General features: G+C 42.2%; 1 protein-coding gene across 3 annotated transcripts in view; it reads left to right on the top strand.

Moving 5' to 3' along the window:
- The window catches only part of INTS7 (integrator complex subunit 7), an 88,282-nt gene extending 79,779 nt beyond the window's left edge, over nucleotides 1-8,503 (top strand). For all 3 annotated transcript variants that reach the window (XM_061185569.1, XM_061185572.1, XM_061185571.1), the window contains 3 exons: nucleotides 2,116-2,214; nucleotides 3,588-3,773; nucleotides 7,019-8,503. In XM_061185569.1, coding sequence (XP_061041552.1) covers nucleotides 2,116-2,214; nucleotides 3,588-3,773; nucleotides 7,019-7,306 — 573 coding nt within the window. In that variant the 3' untranslated portion in view covers nucleotides 7,307-8,503. The remainder of the gene's footprint in view (nucleotides 1-2,115; nucleotides 2,215-3,587; nucleotides 3,774-7,018) is intronic.
- The last annotated feature ends 9,172 nt before the right edge of the window (nucleotides 8,504-17,675 follow it).

Here is a 17,675-nt window from a genome sequence, read left to right as displayed (position 1 = left end):
AGTTAGATAACAGGTTTGGTGTCAGAAGGAGACAGGCTGGGATGCATGTAAAGTTGAGGTGTCATGAGCATACAGATTCTTAAAGTCCTGGGAGTGAAGAAAACTGCCTGTGAAGAACAAATGGACTGAGAAGACAAAAGGACTAAGGAGAGCGTCAACACTGAAGGAACAAACAAAGGAAGAGAATCTTAGGAAAGAAGATGGAGAAGGGAAGAATCAGAAGTGAGGGCAGGGGCCGTTAAGTGGAATTTCATGGAAGAAGAGCATTATCAGGTGCCACAGAAGTGTCAAAAAATACAAAGGCTGAAAAGTATTCGGTTTGGCAATGAAGGGAGTGTTCGTGATGCGATAGTCCTCTTATCGGTTTACTAATCATGATATGTGATTTCACATCTCCAGACTGGTACTTTGATAATAATCTGCAACTAACATACATGTCGAAGTGTGCCCAAGGGGCTAGTGGTCTCAGAGGCAGTCCTGCTTTCCCAGTGGGGAATTGCATAATCTGCATCTATTTTAAAAGGGAAAATGGTACCTTTTTGCCCGGGAACAGCCTGAGGTCACTTGTGGTCCTCTAAGTACGTCCTTTAAAGATGTTTCTCTCCTTAAATACTGTTGTGGCATCAAATGTTCCACCACAAGTAGGATGTCCGTGCAAACGCATCTCAGATCCCTTGTTGCAAGAAGATGAATAGCGCTGTTTTAGCAGTTAAACCTGAGTAGACGCAGTGTCTCTAAATCCGTGTTGTGGTTATCTCAAGTAATAGACCTGGCATTTATATTAGGAGTCTGTCAGGCACAGAATGTTCAGTAATCTGAAACCAATGAGGAATGGATTCTTCTGGCTTTTAGCCTTAATGCCCTACTTTTTAAAAATGTTTACAGCAGAGGCACTAGGTGATACCCTGCTTGGAAGCAGGAACTTAAAAGGACAGACAGCACTGTACAGTGGAATAGTTTTTAGCCTGTGGTATTTTGGGGGCCACTGAGAGAGGAGTAGACTGAGGAGGGGATGGTAGGCCAAGCAGGAATGGTTCTGGGTCACCCAAAGTTACAGATGTTCCGGTACTGTAATTTTTTTTTTCTATTAAGTTTGCAAATCATTGGTGAAATAAAACAAAATCACTGAGTGACCTAGTCTGGTGACCTAGGTTCCAGTTCCAGCTTGTTCCATTAGCTGTCTGGGTGACCTGTGTCATCAGCAAAATTGAGGGTTAGACTGGGTGATCTTTAAAATATCTTTGATGGTATCACAGGTGTATACTTATCTCCAAACTCATTAAGTAGTATACATTAAATATGTACAGCTTTTTGCATGTCAGTGGTACCTCAAGAAAGTAGTTGAAAATAAACAAATAAATAAATAAAATCTTTGAATTCTTAAATTCTGGTTCTATGACCCCTTTCACTGACTCAAAAGATTCGTTAGAGTAGTTCTGTTCCTCTGCAGTTAAGCTGGGATTTTCAAAACTCAGTTAAATTTGTGAAATAGATTTTAGAAAGGTGTTTTATTTAAGTTTCAGCGATCTATAGAGTTGGACTATATGGTAATCTGTAATCTGAATTCCAGTAAGTTTCCACCATTTCTCACTCGCTGGAGACTCCTGGCCACATGGGCAGGGAGGCCACCTGGTAGAGACGGAATGAAGAATGAGGCAGTTCCAAGACAAGGTTCCACGGGGATTTGGACTCGAGCCTCAGATGTCAATATTTTGCTCTCATTTTTTACCGTATACATGCTCTTTATCATATTTTGTCACGTGATAGTTACTTTATATTTTAGTATCTAAAATAACTGTATATGTCTAGTAGCTCTAAGCTCTATAGAAACGCAAACTTTGCGCATTGCTTGGTCTTGAGGAGTGTGGGTTTTCTCTGTCATTTTTTATTGAATATATTTCAGAATAAAGTAAAAATCTGTAATTGTCCTCCTTGACATGAGTGATTTGACAAATGTATGCAGTTCCTGAGTGTTATGTCTCTTAACCTGATTGGTGTGTACTTTTGTAGTAATCTTATGAGCGTTTGTAGTTTTTACACTTCTTCCTGAAAGTAACTATTTGTTGATGAAATTTGGAAATTTATTTTCATTTGATTTTTCTTTTTTATCCCCAGCATACAGCATGCCTCTGCAATGCCATCATTTCTTTGCTGAAAGTTCCTCTTTCATTTCAGAGATATTTTTTCCAGAAACTGCAGTCTACCAGCATCAAGGTAATATAGGAAGAACACTCAGGTTTAATATAGTTCAATACCTTCTTCTGAAGATTATAGGGGGCATAGCTCTGCTTCAGGATCTTACCTTTGGTTTGGACAGAACTTATACTCTTCAGTTGTAAGCCTTTCCTCCCTTCAACAAGTGATTTGGGAGTTAAACCCTCTTCTCTCCTTTCTTTCCTGATAGTGCCATATGCAGTGTGACAGGCATTTGGGTACCTCGAGCTCTGTCCCTGTCTTCAAGAATGAGTTGAGTGCTGTTCATCATAGTAGCCCACAAGGATCTTGCGCTGGGTCCATGTCTGATCAAACTGTTTAAACCCAACTTAGAATGAATCAGGTCCAGTAAAACATCACCAGCCCTATCTCCAAAGCACTTTTGTCTTCAAATAACAAATTTTGAGGAGCTGGGCAATGAGTAGAGTCAGTATTTTAAAATATTTAAGCCACTCAAAATTCAAAAGCTATTGTGATTCAAAGAATGAAATTGTTGGGAAAGGGGGGAAATTGTCATTTGTAAGAGATTCCCTAGATTATCCCTATCAGTAAATGTCTTCAGTGCACTTTTGCATCCATTTGAATGTTTTTGATTACAAATAATAGAGCATTCCATTTCAAAATGACCTGAATAACAAGGAAAATTGATTATATAGATAGGAAGTCCTAAGGTAAGATGTCTCCAGGGTTCAGTGGCTCAACAACATTACCAGAGAGACCCAATTTCTTCCATATTTTTATTTAAGCAAGATTTGAGCTTTCTTTAATTAAAGGGTATTTAGGATTCTTAATATGTTTTTAAAGAAAACCTGAGAGGTTAAAAATGTCATTTGGTTTATTTGTGGAAATTGACTTTTATACCATGCTGACTTGATAGCGTATGTAATCCTAGAATTCTAGATTCATTTACATTTGAATTTAGTTTATTTAAAATTACCTAAGACCATAGAGACAGCAGCTGGACATGAAAATTTATATAGTGCATTTCCATACTGGGGTTGGTTCATTGTCAAAGAAATGCCCCACCTCAGAAATTGGGAGAACAGTACCCTTGCTATTCTCTAATCCTCTGTTCCCCTCAAACAGAACTGGGGCTGGGGGTTAAAAAAAAAACAAAACAGTGGTATTTAAAAGGAAGCATTAGGGATAAGGAACCTTGACTTTAAAGGTACATCTGTCTGGTTGTCCTAGCACAGTCGGGTCATTGCAGGGGTGTGTGTGTGTGTCTGTGTGTGTGTGTCTGTGTGTATGTATGTGTGCCTGTGTGTGTACAAGTAACGTCTTAATCTATAATCAACGATAAGCACAGACATGTTTGTTGGAAGGAAGCTTGCTTTTGGTTGTTAGCATTTATTCTAATGTTGGCTTTCCAGCTTGCCCTGTCACCATCCCCCCGGAACCCTGCTGAACCCATTGCTGTCCAGAATAACCAGCAACTGGCGCTGAAGGTAGAGGGAGTGGTCCAGCACGGATCTAAACCCGGACTCTTCCGCAAAATTCAGTCTGTCTGTCTGAATGTTTCTTCCACACTGCAGAGTAAATCCGGACAAGACTACAAGGTAATTTAGAGAAGAGGCAGAGTTGTGATGCAGGTTTTATCAACTCATTGATGGAAGTTTTCCAGTGTTTTTCATGGTTAAGCAGATTGTAGTTATACCTCCCAAGGGATCAGATGGACATAAGTTAAAGGTACGTATTAGGGTGTAAGGGAGCTGGTAAACAACACTTCTCTTTTCCCTGCCCAAACCAGTTGATAGACAAAGCATCCAGGCAGGCAGAGATCAAAACATGAGTGTCACTACTGTTAGAGCTGGGGAGAAACCTAGCTCAGGTTGGCAGCAAGGACTGCCTAGCCTTGTGGCTCTGAGTTGAGTTTTCCCACCAGCCTCCGCCAGTACACACAAGAGCCTGCCCCTGTAAAACTGGGAGGAGCAGTACCCTGAAGCCCAAAGAAGAAGGGAGAGAGAAGGTGCTTAGCTCCCCAGGCCCAGTCCCCACCCCACAACTTACCAATAAGTAGGATGCACCTTCTCCCCTAGAGACCAGTACTGTTCATCTAATGAAAGGTCCCTCCACATGGAGGGAAGCATCAGGAGTGGGGAATAACTTCTCCCTAACCCCCTGACCCCAAAAGAACACATCTATTTATTTTTCCTTTGTTTTAAGTAAATTTTAGCATGTTCCAAAAAAAGTATACTATATTGACATACAATGATCAGATGAAGTAAGATCTTTCATTAAGGGTTTAACCCCAGAAATTTGCTACTTTGAGAAATCATGAAGTAGGTTAACCAGAATCACGCTTGCTTTGTTAGCCAAAGCTAAGATTCTGAATCTGTGCCCATGAAACACCAACGTTCCAAATGTAGAATGTTCCTTTCTTTAGACATCTCTTTCCAGTTCCTTGGTGGTTTAGTCACAGTAAATGGAACAAGTGAACAAGTGCACAGTTGTATGAACAGAGTTGTTTAAATATCCAAATTGGTTATGTCTGGGTTTATTTGTGGGCATCCTTGAACTGAGGTCCAGAGCAAGGAAAGGGGTATCAGTAAAGATATAAAATGAGAGCATTTTATTCTCTTTGGTGGTTTTAGGCTAAAAGACCAAGGGAAGGTCTGGTTTAAGCCATCACTACTTTCCTTACTTTGGTAACTTTCTCTCTCTCTCCGGGGCTCTGTACCCACTCTGAGAAGGCTCAGCCTTCATTCTCTCCCTCTCTTTTGACTTCGAGGGCACAAAGCATGGCACCTTATGTAGCCACTCAGTAGATATTTGGTGAATAATGAAAAAAATCATTTACTGTATTTAGTACAACTCTCTTATGTTTCAATGATCTCTGTTGTCACAGAAGATCATAAGGAGAATGTACATAGTCAACTTATCCCTGTCTGCAGCTCTCTGCTTATTTTGAGTTTGAAAGAACAATAACCATGATTCTCTTTGTTCTTATATATAGTGATTTCTACTGTTTTTAAAAAAACCATTCAAGTCGAGAAGTACTACTGGTCTTCTCATTGTTGACTTACCTCTCAAGAGGCACTGGTTAAAGTCAAGAAGCTGACGTAATAAGCCAGGTAGTACATGATTGCTTTGTAATGTTACTTGCAGTGAGTTTGCAACTTAAAATGCATCATGCGTTCAGAGTGATCAGGTTGCCTACTAGGCCTATTTCTGGTCCTTTTAAGGAAGTTCTTGTTTGGTGTGCATATTCTTTAGGGAAATAAAAATCCTACAAAAGTTGAATGTGCAAACAAAAAACAAAAAAGGACTTATAAATAATTTTAAGATCTTGAATTTGTGGTGACTTCATTTCATTAATGTTACAGATCAGTGTCTCTGGAAAACTGACCTCATGATAACTGCTTATTGAGACACGAAGCTTCAGGGCACATTAATATAATTAATTACACACAGAAATACACACATAAACATAGAGCAATCTAATCAAATATTCATTCTGATTACCTCTATATGCATTCTTAGAATAAGTGTCTCTCTTGACATACTTCATCTTGGGTACAAGAAGAGATACACCTGCAGGTGTTACTCTGTTCTTTGAAGGACAAAGGTATGAGTATCTAGCTAAATACATAAATGAATTCATAAATCTGTGTTTCGTAATATGTTGTACTGCCCATCTGAACAAGACACTGATTTTTAAGTAAGCAACATGCAAGTTCTAAAGTTAATTTGTTAAAGGAGGGAAGAATCACTACATTACTTAAGTAATATAAAATCAGACTAGCTAGGAGGGGAAGAACCATATATTTGCATAGCATTATGTTCTTTTTCAGTCTTTCAGATTTTAAACTCACTGAAACAGGTGGTTGCATCCAGTTTCTTTAGAATATCTCTTCACAGGGCAAAGAAAGATGGGAATTGGAGTTGGGGTTGGGTGAACAAGGAGAGGGGAGGAGAAATTTCTCTTTTATCCTCTTAGGGTCTCCAGCTGGGCCTAAGATTGAACTGACCTTAAGGCAGATTAACAGGAGAAAAGCATGCCAGTTTTATTAGAATTTTACATATATATGGGAGTCTTCACAGGAGGATGAAGACCCGAAGAAGTGACCAGAACAGAAAGCTTAGATACCTTTTAGACACACAGATGATAAATTCCTGACAAAATGGCAAGACAGAGGGTTTGGGACTAGGGACAGTAAGTTGAGGGAAAATGACTAGGAGATGTGTTGGGGCATTGGGGGAGACTAGTGGAAGGTACGGGTTATTTTCTTAGGTTGGTTTGTACAGATCCATCTCAACATCGATTCCCAGTCTCTGGTGGTAGTCTTCCTCTTTTTTGATGCAGGGAGGTTTACCTTTCTCGTGGAAAATTTGATTTATGTTTTAGGTAAAAAGGGGCAGGTCAGAGAGCCCTTTCTGTATCTGTTGTTTTTCAAGTGCCCTTAGCTCAAAATAATCGCTATGCCACAGCAGCGTATTTGGGGAGGCATGTTCTGAACTGCTTCACAAGGCAGAAAGGCCAGCATCAGAAGGGGTTGAGAAAGCTCCTTCTACTCAAGCTCCCTCTAGTGAGGAGGCAGTGTCACCTCATATTAAGAGTGCAGGCTCTGGAGTTAGCCTGCCTGGGTTCAGATGCCAACGTCACCACTCATTAGCTGTATGACCTTGGAGAAGTTACTTAACCTCCCCACCTCAGCCTCCTCATTCATGAAGCAAGGATAATATTAGCACCTACCTTTTGGTTGTTTGCAAGGATTTAAATAGCACTTAAAACAGGTCCTAGCTCACAGCATGCACTCAATAAACGTTAGCTATTGTTATTTAACGATTTTCTTCATTCCAGATACCCATTGACAATATGACCAATGAGATGGAGCAGAGGGTTGAGCCTCACAATGATTACTTCAGTACCCAGTTCCTGTTGAACTTTGCTATCCTTGGCACACACAACATTACAGTGGAGTCTTCTGTGAAAGACGCCAACGGCATCGTATGGAAGACTGGTCCCAGAACCACCATATTTGTAAAATCCCTGGAAGACCCTTATTCGCAGCAGATTCGCCTGCAGCAGCAGCAAGTCCAGCAGCCGTTACAACAGCAGCAGCAGCGAAATGCCTACACGCGGTTTTAGCCGTGCAACAGAGGCACTACAGACTTTCCAGGGACTGAGCAAATTAGCGAAAATAGTTTGCTTTTTCATATGGATAAAGGTACAAAAGTTAGAATATGGAGTCCGTTTATTCATTGGTTTCTGTGATAGAACATTCTGGAAGAAAATTTCTTTTCTTAAAAATTTACTTGGAGAAATCATTGGGTTCCTAACCAGAAAGATTTTTTTCCCCTTATTTCTTCTTAAACCAAGTCCTTCATCTCCTATTTAGCACTTTCATTGTTTTGCTATTATTACTTTTATTTTTGCTGAGCCTTCTCTTTTTCTTTCAGGAAAAATCACATGTTGGGATCATTGAATTAGTAAATTTGACTGCTTTCCTACCAAAATATATCACTTGCTGCCTGACATAGACCTCTAATTCTGAGCTGGGCCTTAGGAAGTTCTGACCAGTATGTGCCGGGTTTACCCAGGGTAGTAGAAACTGAGTACTCCCGTAGTTGGACTTGAAAGTGTCCCCTGAAACATCCAGTCTTGTGGATTATGAGAGCATGCAGTCTAGCAGAATGGAAACATCCTGCCATATTATTTCAACTGTTTACCTATCTATTCTCTGCTAAAGCAATCTTAATTTATTGTTTTAGTATTTAATTGACCCAAAGAGCAGCTAACAATTACATAGAAAGATTGGAAATTAATAATTTGTTTTTTCTAATATATGTGTGATTTTATGTAATACAGACTTTTTTTATCGTTTCTAAGAATGAAAAAAATCACATTTAATGTTAGGAGGACAGATCTTTTCCTTTGATTGGTTTAGATTCTTCTTGGCAAGTTACGTAACGCTAAACTTGATTGTCTAGAAACAGCAGTCTCTTTATAATACACCCTCAGTTAGTTGGGATGCTCAGGGAATAGAAGTTTTCTTGTTAACCAGAAAACCCCCTTTTTTTCTATGTCAATACTGGTTGAAGACCATTATAAAATATAATAATAATACACTTTCTTTTCTTAACACAGTATACTACATGTAATTTAACTGTTCTTTCTTGATTTGGGATCATTCAGTGCTTCAGGATCATGATTTCTAGACATCAGGGATCACAGGATTGCAGACACTGATGATATGGGCACTTGGGCTGGAAGTAGCTCCCAAGGTGAAGCGCAGGGCACATTCCCTGGAAGTTTTCTTTTAAAATAAATCTCTCAATTGCTTTGCTCATTTTGCCTTTTTCTCTTTAAAGTCGACATTGGCTCAAAGGAGGGATAGAGTTTAAAGGGAAAAAAATGAGTTTGGGGGATTTTTGTGTGTGTGTAATGTGGCCTCTAGGGGTGAAAGTGATTGGCAGGCAACTCGTGTCCCTCTAAGATCTCTTGGCTTCATGAGCTATCGTCCCAGCACTGCACTTCTTCTGCCAGTGGCCAGGGCATTGTCGTAAAACATGTGTAAATCTACAGTGTCCACTGTGGTTGATGCCCAGATGTACGCAGTGCATGATGTGCGCAGGCGTGACAGCATCTGGGAACATAAGCCTTAGGAAGAATTGCTAGAGAGTAGTGGGGGACGTGTGCAGGACCTCTTGCCCTTCTACCAGGTGTGGAAAGAGCCGACCGGAAAGCCTAGGTTCCACTGTAGGCTCCGAAGAGTTAGCCCTGTGACCTGGGCAAGTCTCGTCATCTCTGTAGACGGAAGTTTCTTTGTCTGTAAAATGACTGGATTAGACAGGACCTCTTGACTCCAGTCTAGAGTTTTGTTATCTGAAAGACTAAAGAAAAAAAAAAAGTTCTTTCTTAAATTGAGAAAAATCTTTTTTCTTTTCTTTTCTTTTAAAGTGGCTATTTTCAGAATGAAATTTTACAATGTTAATTTTAGGTTTCTGGTGCTGTTTCAAGGCAGAATTGTCTGAAAAGAAGCAAATTGTGTAAACCACCAATTCCCCCAGTTCACTTTGAGACCCTCCCGTATTTTACATTCTTAAAAGATAGGCTTTTGATAGCTGTAGTTATAAACTGATTGATTTGGTATACTATAGAGCCCCTGGCACAAATTGGAAAGGAATTATTAAAATAAAAACAAATCCAAATAGTTTGGAGTGAAAAGTAACTCTGTGAAGCAAAAAAGGCTATTTTCTTTCAGGATGTCCATTAGATCTGGAGTTGGGACACTGATTTTATTTTTGGTATAATATCTACTGCATTTTTGGCATCAACTGTTAAACAGTTATTTGAGGTGGGGGGAAACTGTGTTTATAATTTCAACAGTACACTCATGAATGAAAAGGAAAAGAATACTCAAGGAAAGATGCAGAAAAGAAAGATAAACATACTGATTATGAAGTGAACATGTTCCCTGATTTTAGAAATATGAGTAATAAGGGCACTGGCCGATTGATTTAAGAAGACAGGACTGATTTTTCCCAGTACTTAGTGACTTTGCAGTATAACCTGGTGGCTAAAAGCCCAATCTTTGGAGCCACTCTGTCCAGTTCCAAACCCTAACTCTACCTAACTTTGTGGCCTTCGATGAGCTACTTAACCTCTCTATGCCTCAGTTTCCTTATTCCCCAAATCGGGAAGCATAATAGTGCTTCATGGGTTAGGTGTGAGGATTAAGCAAGTTAATACAGAATTAATGTATATAAAGCACTTAGAATGTGCCTCGCACATAGTAAGCAGATACACATGAGTGTTTGCTGTTATTATTACTGCTATTATTATCCTCCCTAGTATTATTTTTCACAGTGTTAGATCAATTCTTTTTTTTTTAATACTTTTTTTTTTGTTTTTTTGTTTTTGGCTGTGTTGGGTCTTTGTTGCTGTGCGCAGGCTTTCTCTAGTTGCGGCGAGCGGGGGCTACTCTTCGTTGTGGTGCGTGGGCTTCTCATTGTGGTGGCTTCTCTTGTTGCGGAGCATGGGCCCTAGAGCATGCGGGCTTCAGTAGTGGCGGCATGTGGGCTCAGTAGTTGCAGCTCGCATGCTCTAGAGCGCAGGCTCAGTAGTTGTGGCGCATGGGCTTAGTTGCTCCGCGGCATTTGGGATCTTCCCAGACCAGGGATCGAACCCATGTCCCCTGCATTGGCAGGCGGATTCTTAACCATTGCATGACCAGGGAAGTCCATAGATCAGTTCTTAACCTTAGCATTTTATTTATTCAAAATAAAAGTTACCTTTTCTCGGCTAGTCAACACACATTTAAGCTATTTTCCCTCATATTCATTTTGGGTACATTGATTAAGAACAAAATAGGTTAATGTTGACCTAAACAAAATGAAATTTCTGTCTTCTGCAGTGCTGAAATCCTATTTAATTAAAATATTTAAAGAAAAATGTACAAAGAAAATTATGAAAATACTTTCCAAAAGTACTGATTGCCTTCAGTGGTGATGGCCATAGTATATTGACTATTTAGAAACTAAAGTACTATTGTAGTCCAACTTAAACTAAGAGATCTTGTGATGTGGCTTTCCAGCTCAAACCCACCAAGGTAGCAGGTAATTTGCAACTGAAGGCTGTCAGTCACTTTTCACATTGAAATGTGGTTCAGAGAAGAACAAACCAGCCAAACAAGATCTTCAGTCTAGGGTCCCAGAGATGTCAGTTTAAGTTCTATTTATAAGACTCACTTGCCATGGATCCTTGGATAGGTCACTTGATCTTTTTGTGCCAATATATGCCAGCAGTATACTGAGAATAAGATGACCCTGCCATCTGGTATACAGAGTATATGCAGAGCTGTCTAACAGAACTTTCTGAGATGATGGAAATGTTCTAAGTCTGTCCTATCCAATATAGCCACTAGCCACATAGAGCTGTTGAGTATCTAAAGTAAGCCTAGAGTAACTGAATCATTTATTACTTTTAATTCAGTTGAACTTAAATAGCCTCATGTGGCTACTGCCTATAGAACTGGACAGTGCAAGAGTAATAAGTGAAGAAATGAGATTCACTACTACCTTAGGACCTAGATAGTCCCTAAGTAGGTTTCTAGATAAGGTGTCTACATTGGAATTATTTGATGCACCAAAGCTTTCACATGGAAGAGTGTGGATGACAAAGAAGGCATCGGGGGTTCGTGTGTTTGCTCAACCACATAGCCCTGTTCTCTCTATAATGTGCCCTTGGATTTAGGTTTTATCAGTCACCAACATTAAAAGTATGATGGGAGTACTGAGAAGTCCAAAAGTCTGGTGAATTGGCTTAGATTTCCTGCCAACAGCACTCCAGGAGGTTGTGGTCTTCCTTTCCATTTCTTGCCCAAGAACACAAAGACCTTTCCATGGGCTGTGTATTTTATTGGCTTAACTGGCATTAGTCCACTATCCTGTGGTATCTCCCAGTCTACTCATTCTATGAGCAATTTGATGTTTAATTGTAACAGATTTAAACAGAGTGTAAGTCATGTTTTTTTTCTTAAATAACATACCAAGATCTGGAGTCATTGATTTTCACAGTATAATGAAGAATGGTAAATTTACTTATTTCAAATCTACTACAGTTACAAAACATTTTTTCAGTCTATATCTTTTCCCTTATCCTCCTGCTTACTTGCTAATCTCTCCCAGAGCAGTTCGCTCCTACACAGTCCAGTTTGTTGTGCAATAATTGTGTTCTTTGCTTATTATTTAGGTCTAGTTAAAGATTGAGACTTGGTGAAATGAGTTTGGGGATTGTCTTCTTCATAGATGATGACTACGGGTCTAGCTTTTGTCTAGTGATACTTTGGTGGCAAACTGAGACTAAAAATGTTTTTATTGTTGTTTCCAGATAATTTTTTCTTAATAAAATTATAAATGTGAGATAATACCAAATGAATCAGAACAATCAGGAAGATGAACATCTACCCAGTACCCTCAAAATTCAGATTGTAAGCAGAGAAGAAATACTCTCTACCTTTTGGTTTTCTCGGGAGATTTCGTTTGTGGATTTTGATGAAGCTTATTTGTGGCTTATTTTTATTTTAAAGAAAGAAATTTAAAATAGAAGACTGTGACAAGTAAAATAGAGCTGAGTTAGACTGAGGAATTATGAGAAGATACCAATGTTTGCTTTTCCTGTTTCCTAAGATCATGGAAGGTGAAAGTAGGCCGGGCTGCCTCAATTTCTACCACTCCAACCCCCAGCTCCCCCACTGGAAGCAGTGAGGCTAAAGATGCTTTCAGTTTATGTGTCATCTCACACTTAGGAGATGAGCAAAGTGATGGCGACTTGTTAACACTTGTGTCCCCCATCCTTGCTTTCCCCTCCCACCCCCACTGCCAGCAAAGGCAGCCGGTCCTGTGATTAGGAGGGTTAGTTCTGAAATCCCCCCAGCCCCTTCGCCCACTTGACAGGAGAAGCAGATGAAAAGCCTACTGTAGAAGTGCAAGTTGGAGAGAGGGGCTTTCCTGACAATGCCGGGCCCTGAACTGGGCTGAGAAATGCAAAAGGAAACTGACAGGGAGACCCCTCAAGCAACTTGCAGTCTCATTTGACAGAAAAGATCTATTTTTAGAGAATGTGGAGAGGGCTTTATAAAAGCTGTTGACAGAGCACAAAAGATGCCATTTCTGAAATTCTAGTAGCACCCCCCCTTATACGTAACAGGACAGGCTCTTAGGTAATTAGAAAACTGGCCGTCATGTGGCATCTTCTCCTTTTCCAGCACTTCGAATGCAGTGTCCTTTCCTCCTCAGAGAGCCTCTTTTTGACATAAGCAGAGACAGTTGGGTACCTACTACTTGGAAGCCAGAGAGGAACAAAAGAGCATTTGGAAAAAAGGTACACTCCTAAAGTGTGAAGTCAGTATTTAGCCTTGAGGAGATAGGAGCTTACACTCAGAATTAAATATTGTCTCCTGTTGCAGAAACTACTGCTTCTGGCCAGGCCGTTGGAGGACACGAACCCCTCAATGTCACGTTTCAAGGTATCAGGGCATTAGGGAGAAATGACTGTAATCACAGAATCACTTAAGCAAGATCATATCTATCCTACTTAGTGGTTACAGTGTCCCCCGGGATGCTCAAGAGAGTATTAGCCCTGCCTGGAGTTGTCTCTCTCAGGGAGTGAGCACATCTGGAATCTCCTTGAGGGCCCTTGGTGCAGGAGGGGGCCCACGTGTCTGCCCCAAGCACCGCCTCCCCCTGCCTCTCTCCCCTGCATGCTGACCAGGTTAGCTGATGGAAAGCACTTTTCCTTCATCCTAAGCACCAAGGTAACTCAGCTGACATCACAGGGCACTGTAGCTCAGTCAGCATTTGTCCATTTGTCTGAGCAAGCGTTTGTGAACTCAGATTTCTCAGATCTGTGCAAAAGGCACAGCCAACAAGGACACAAACAATTTTGGAAACAGGTGATCTTTTGTTCTTCACCAAATGTTGATTGAACACGTACAGGGTACCAGGAACTGGGAATACAATCATAGACAAGTTCCCTGGGTTCACGGCCATGCCACTGCTTGTTTTTGCACAGGCTGTGGGAAACCCACCCTGGCCTTGATTATGCCAGGGGGGCCTTAGCTTCCTTGGTAGTTGATCATTTTCTCCAGTGAAAGGGGAGAGGAATGTGTTTAGACAGGACCATCCAGATCAGAGTCGCTGCTGTTTGCTGTGTGGCCTTTGGAAAAGCTCTCTCAGCCTGAGAGTCTGCTCCTTTGGTATCTAACCATCTTCCCAGTTCACTAAACCTTTCCTTACATCCCAGCTAAACCCCTCACGGCAATCTTAACCTCCTGCTTCAATTCTGTGTTTGAGGGGATAGAAAGCTCCCCAAAGCCTTGGTCATAGGGAAATAGCTTTAAGCAGAATGCAGTCTCCCCTGACCCCAGCTACACCACATTGAAAAACCCATCTGCCCCTCCAGACCCAGCAGAAACCCTGGCCCTGATTCCTCCAACCAGACATGGTGCCCCGTCTCCCTCTGTGAGCAGTATCAAATCCAGTCTCGTGTATGTTCTGCTGCCTGACCCTTGGGGTTGGCATGAATGTGGACAAATGGTGGCTAAAATTACCATGTCCTGTTAATGGGAACAAATACCTCTGTCCACTGTCCCACGCCCCACGTCAGCCCCCTGGCTGTTCTCTGAGTCTCTGTTTACTCTCATAACATCTCTGTGAGCCTTGGCGTCTTCATCTGTGAAATGGGGCTAATACCTGCCTGTTGAAGAGTTGTGAAGATTAAAGGTAATAATACACACACAAAGCCGGCTACTGGTGGGCCCACCAAACGTTGGTTGCCTTCCGTGTCAGTGGTGTAGTGGCCAGCGTGGCCTGGTGGCCCAGAGAACACCGGGGAAAGAAACGTCAGCTTCATAAAACAGTGATGTTTCAGATCATCTCTGCCTTAAAGATGATGTCCCAGGTTTGAGGACTTAAAGGGACAAAAATTGACAGCTGAGAGGAGGGGGGTGGTGAAGAGGTTATGTTTTCTCTCACCTCCTAAGTGTGTCTGTGTGTGTTTGTGTGAGATATGTGTCTAGGCAGGGAGAAGAGCTGGCCTACTTTGGAGGATGGGGGACTGTCCTTCACGGTGTTTCCTCCCTCCTGTTGCCACTACCATCACCCTAGTTCACAACCTCATTATATCTTCCTGGAATATCACTTTCACTTCCTGTTTTTCCTGCCGCTAGTGTCTGCCTCCTCTGAGTAATCCTTTTTCCCACTGCTTCCCAGTTCACTCATCTGGTCCAAAATCTTTATTCCCATTGGGTTCCCTAAACATCCTGAATTCTTCAGTATGTCATTTAAAACCCTCCACAGTGAGACTCCAGCGTGGCGGCCAGGCCTCACCTCTCTCCCCATCTCTGTATATATCCCAGCCTGTAATAAAACTAGCTTCCTGGGCATCCCACGAGCTTGGTTTGCACACTCTCACCATCATGACTTTGTTCATATTTTCCCACCACCTGAAAACTCTTCTCCATCACTGAAACCCTCGTCCACCCCTCCATGTTCTGATTCTCCAGCCAAGCCCAGGGTTCCTCCATGACCTGTAACATGTTCAGTCTTGTGTGGAGCAGTTAGCCTGCCTGGCCCTCGGAGTCAGCATTAAGGTGGACATGTAGTGGCTAACGTGACCATGTCCTGCTGATGAGAAAAAACGGCTCCCTCCGCTGTCCCACCCCTCGTGACTATTCTCTGCCTCCAGCCCTGGTTCACATCCCTGCGTGGAGCAGTCCCAACTGGTCTGCCTACTGACTCAGTGTTCACCTCGGAGGCAAGAGGTATAGGGAAGGCTTTCTACTATTTCTGAGCTGCGAGCAGCAGTGTCAAGGCAGGAGCACACACCATGGCCATTGCGGGGGGCCTGGAGTGCAGCTCAGGTTCTGATCTGAGGTCTGAGGCAGTAGGGAGGGAACCAGAGCCTAGACTTGCAACAAAGTAAAAAAAAAAAAGGCCTGTTCATCTGTTTTTTGTTTTGTTATGTTTTTTCCAGCCGCGCAGCTTATAGGATCTTAGTTCCCCAGGGATCGAACCCGGGACCCTGGCAGTGAAAGCCCAGAATCCTAACCACTGGACTGCCAGGGAATTCCCATCATCTGTCTTTTTCTTTAGAGTCACCTTCACTTTCCTCCAGCACCAGCCTTCTCTTGATCAGAATTTGGAATATGTTGTTGCTTTGGGTGATTTGCATATAACCTGTTATATTTGCATATAACCTGTTATATGCAAAGCACTGCAGCAGGTAGAGTCCCTGCTCTCTGGAAGCTTTGGTTGGTGGTTGTCATGTGTGTCAGCTTGATCCATGTTTGTCCACAGTGCCAAGGTGCTGAGGTGCCAGTCGCACTGAGGTGAGACTTGAGCAGTCCACCCCATTGTCCTTCTCATAGACTGAGCTCATGTATAAAGAGCTGCCTGAAAGACCCTGTGGGAGGTGGAGTGGGCAACGTAAGATGCCAAGGAAGACAAAGGCAAGGAGAGGAAGGCAGAGGTGGCCTTGGCTTCTCACCACTCCAATCCAGCCTGACTCCAGAGCCAGGCACAAATCAGACTCGTAGAGCTCCACCCTGATGCCTTCATTCCTCTGCAGCTCACCTATTAGATTGCCGGCCAGCTCATATTTTCCCCTCACCTCCCACCCCCCCCTCTGCTTTCCTTTATACTTCTACCCCACGAGCTTTGGACCACAGACTCCCTTTGGATGGCTGGACCTGTGACAGGTAACCTTGGGAGTCATCCAAGACCATGTTTTTTGCTCTGTGTACAAACAATAAAAAAGGACAGCCTAGCTGAGTTCCTGTCCAAGGTTCCCTGAGCTGCCCTTACGTCCTTATAATGCAGTGAAATATTCATCTTTCTGCTTTTCTTTTGGACATTCCCCAATATGTGATCTTTCCCTAGTCAGAGACATCCACAATGCCCTAAGGAGAAGTGGAGGGTTAAAGCAATACGCAAACACAAAACAACCCAATGTTCAGTCTTTTTAACATCCAAAATAAGATATTGAGAATAAAAAGGGATAGCGTTTTGGCTATAAAAACAGAAGAGAGAAAGAACAGTGAGATAACCATGGCTGCCGCTTTAGATGTGTTGACATTCTCATTGTTTCCTGAACCCCAGTGCATCTCACACCTCTGGGCCCTTGTGGCACTTGGCATTCAGTGTGTGATGCTTTTTTTCCCCCATGGTTCTGCTTAGCAAGCTCAGTCCATCTCTGTAGATTTACCCAGGTTGAAAGTCCTCCTCTCCAAGAAGCTTTCCCTGAAAGCCCCACAGAGTTGGGTGCTACCCTAGCCTTCTGGTCTACTCTCTGCTTACGTGTATCTCCCTGCTTACATAGATATCTCACCTTCTATCTAAACTGTGAACATCCAACGGGAGGATTGGGAGTTCATCTTTGCACGCCTGCTGTCCAGCATGGTGCCTGGCACATAGTAGGCAGTCATTTGAGTTGAATTACTTAATGCAGAATTCAGTTTCTAATGACCTAGGCTTAATAGAGTTTCTGGTCCTAGGAGCCTAGCCACTGAGAACTAACTGTAAACTCAAGAGCTATTGCATAACTAATGCTGGATATTTCTGGTCCTCAACTCAATAACTCAACTGCTTAGGTGACCCTACTACAAAGGACCCAGCACTCAGGCAGCCTAATAATTCTGCAGCCAACGTTGCAGAGGTGCCCTTCCTAAACTAGTGGCCTAGCCCTGACCCTACAGCCTCCGAGTAGGCGTCAGAACTGGGCTGGACTCCTTTGTGACCAAGGCAAAGCTTTGTCATCCCTGTCTCTGGTCTTCAGTTTCTCTGTCTGTTGTGTGGTTGTGGTCCTAATTAGAAAGCTCTTAGAGGATCCTGAAAGGACTGTTATTGTACAGCTGCACAAAGGGTATTATGTCACAGTGGTGTAAGAGCACGGCAAATAATGTGAACTAGGAATAATAAGGGCACTTATTCCCAGAAGCACATTGATTTAAACCACA

Source organism: Eubalaena glacialis, chromosome 3, assembly GCF_028564815.1.
Source record: "Eubalaena glacialis isolate mEubGla1 chromosome 3, mEubGla1.1.hap2.+ XY, whole genome shotgun sequence".
Taxonomy (NCBI): Eukaryota; Metazoa; Chordata; class Mammalia; order Artiodactyla; family Balaenidae; genus Eubalaena; species Eubalaena glacialis.
This window is presented reverse-complemented; position numbering and strand designations above follow the sequence as displayed.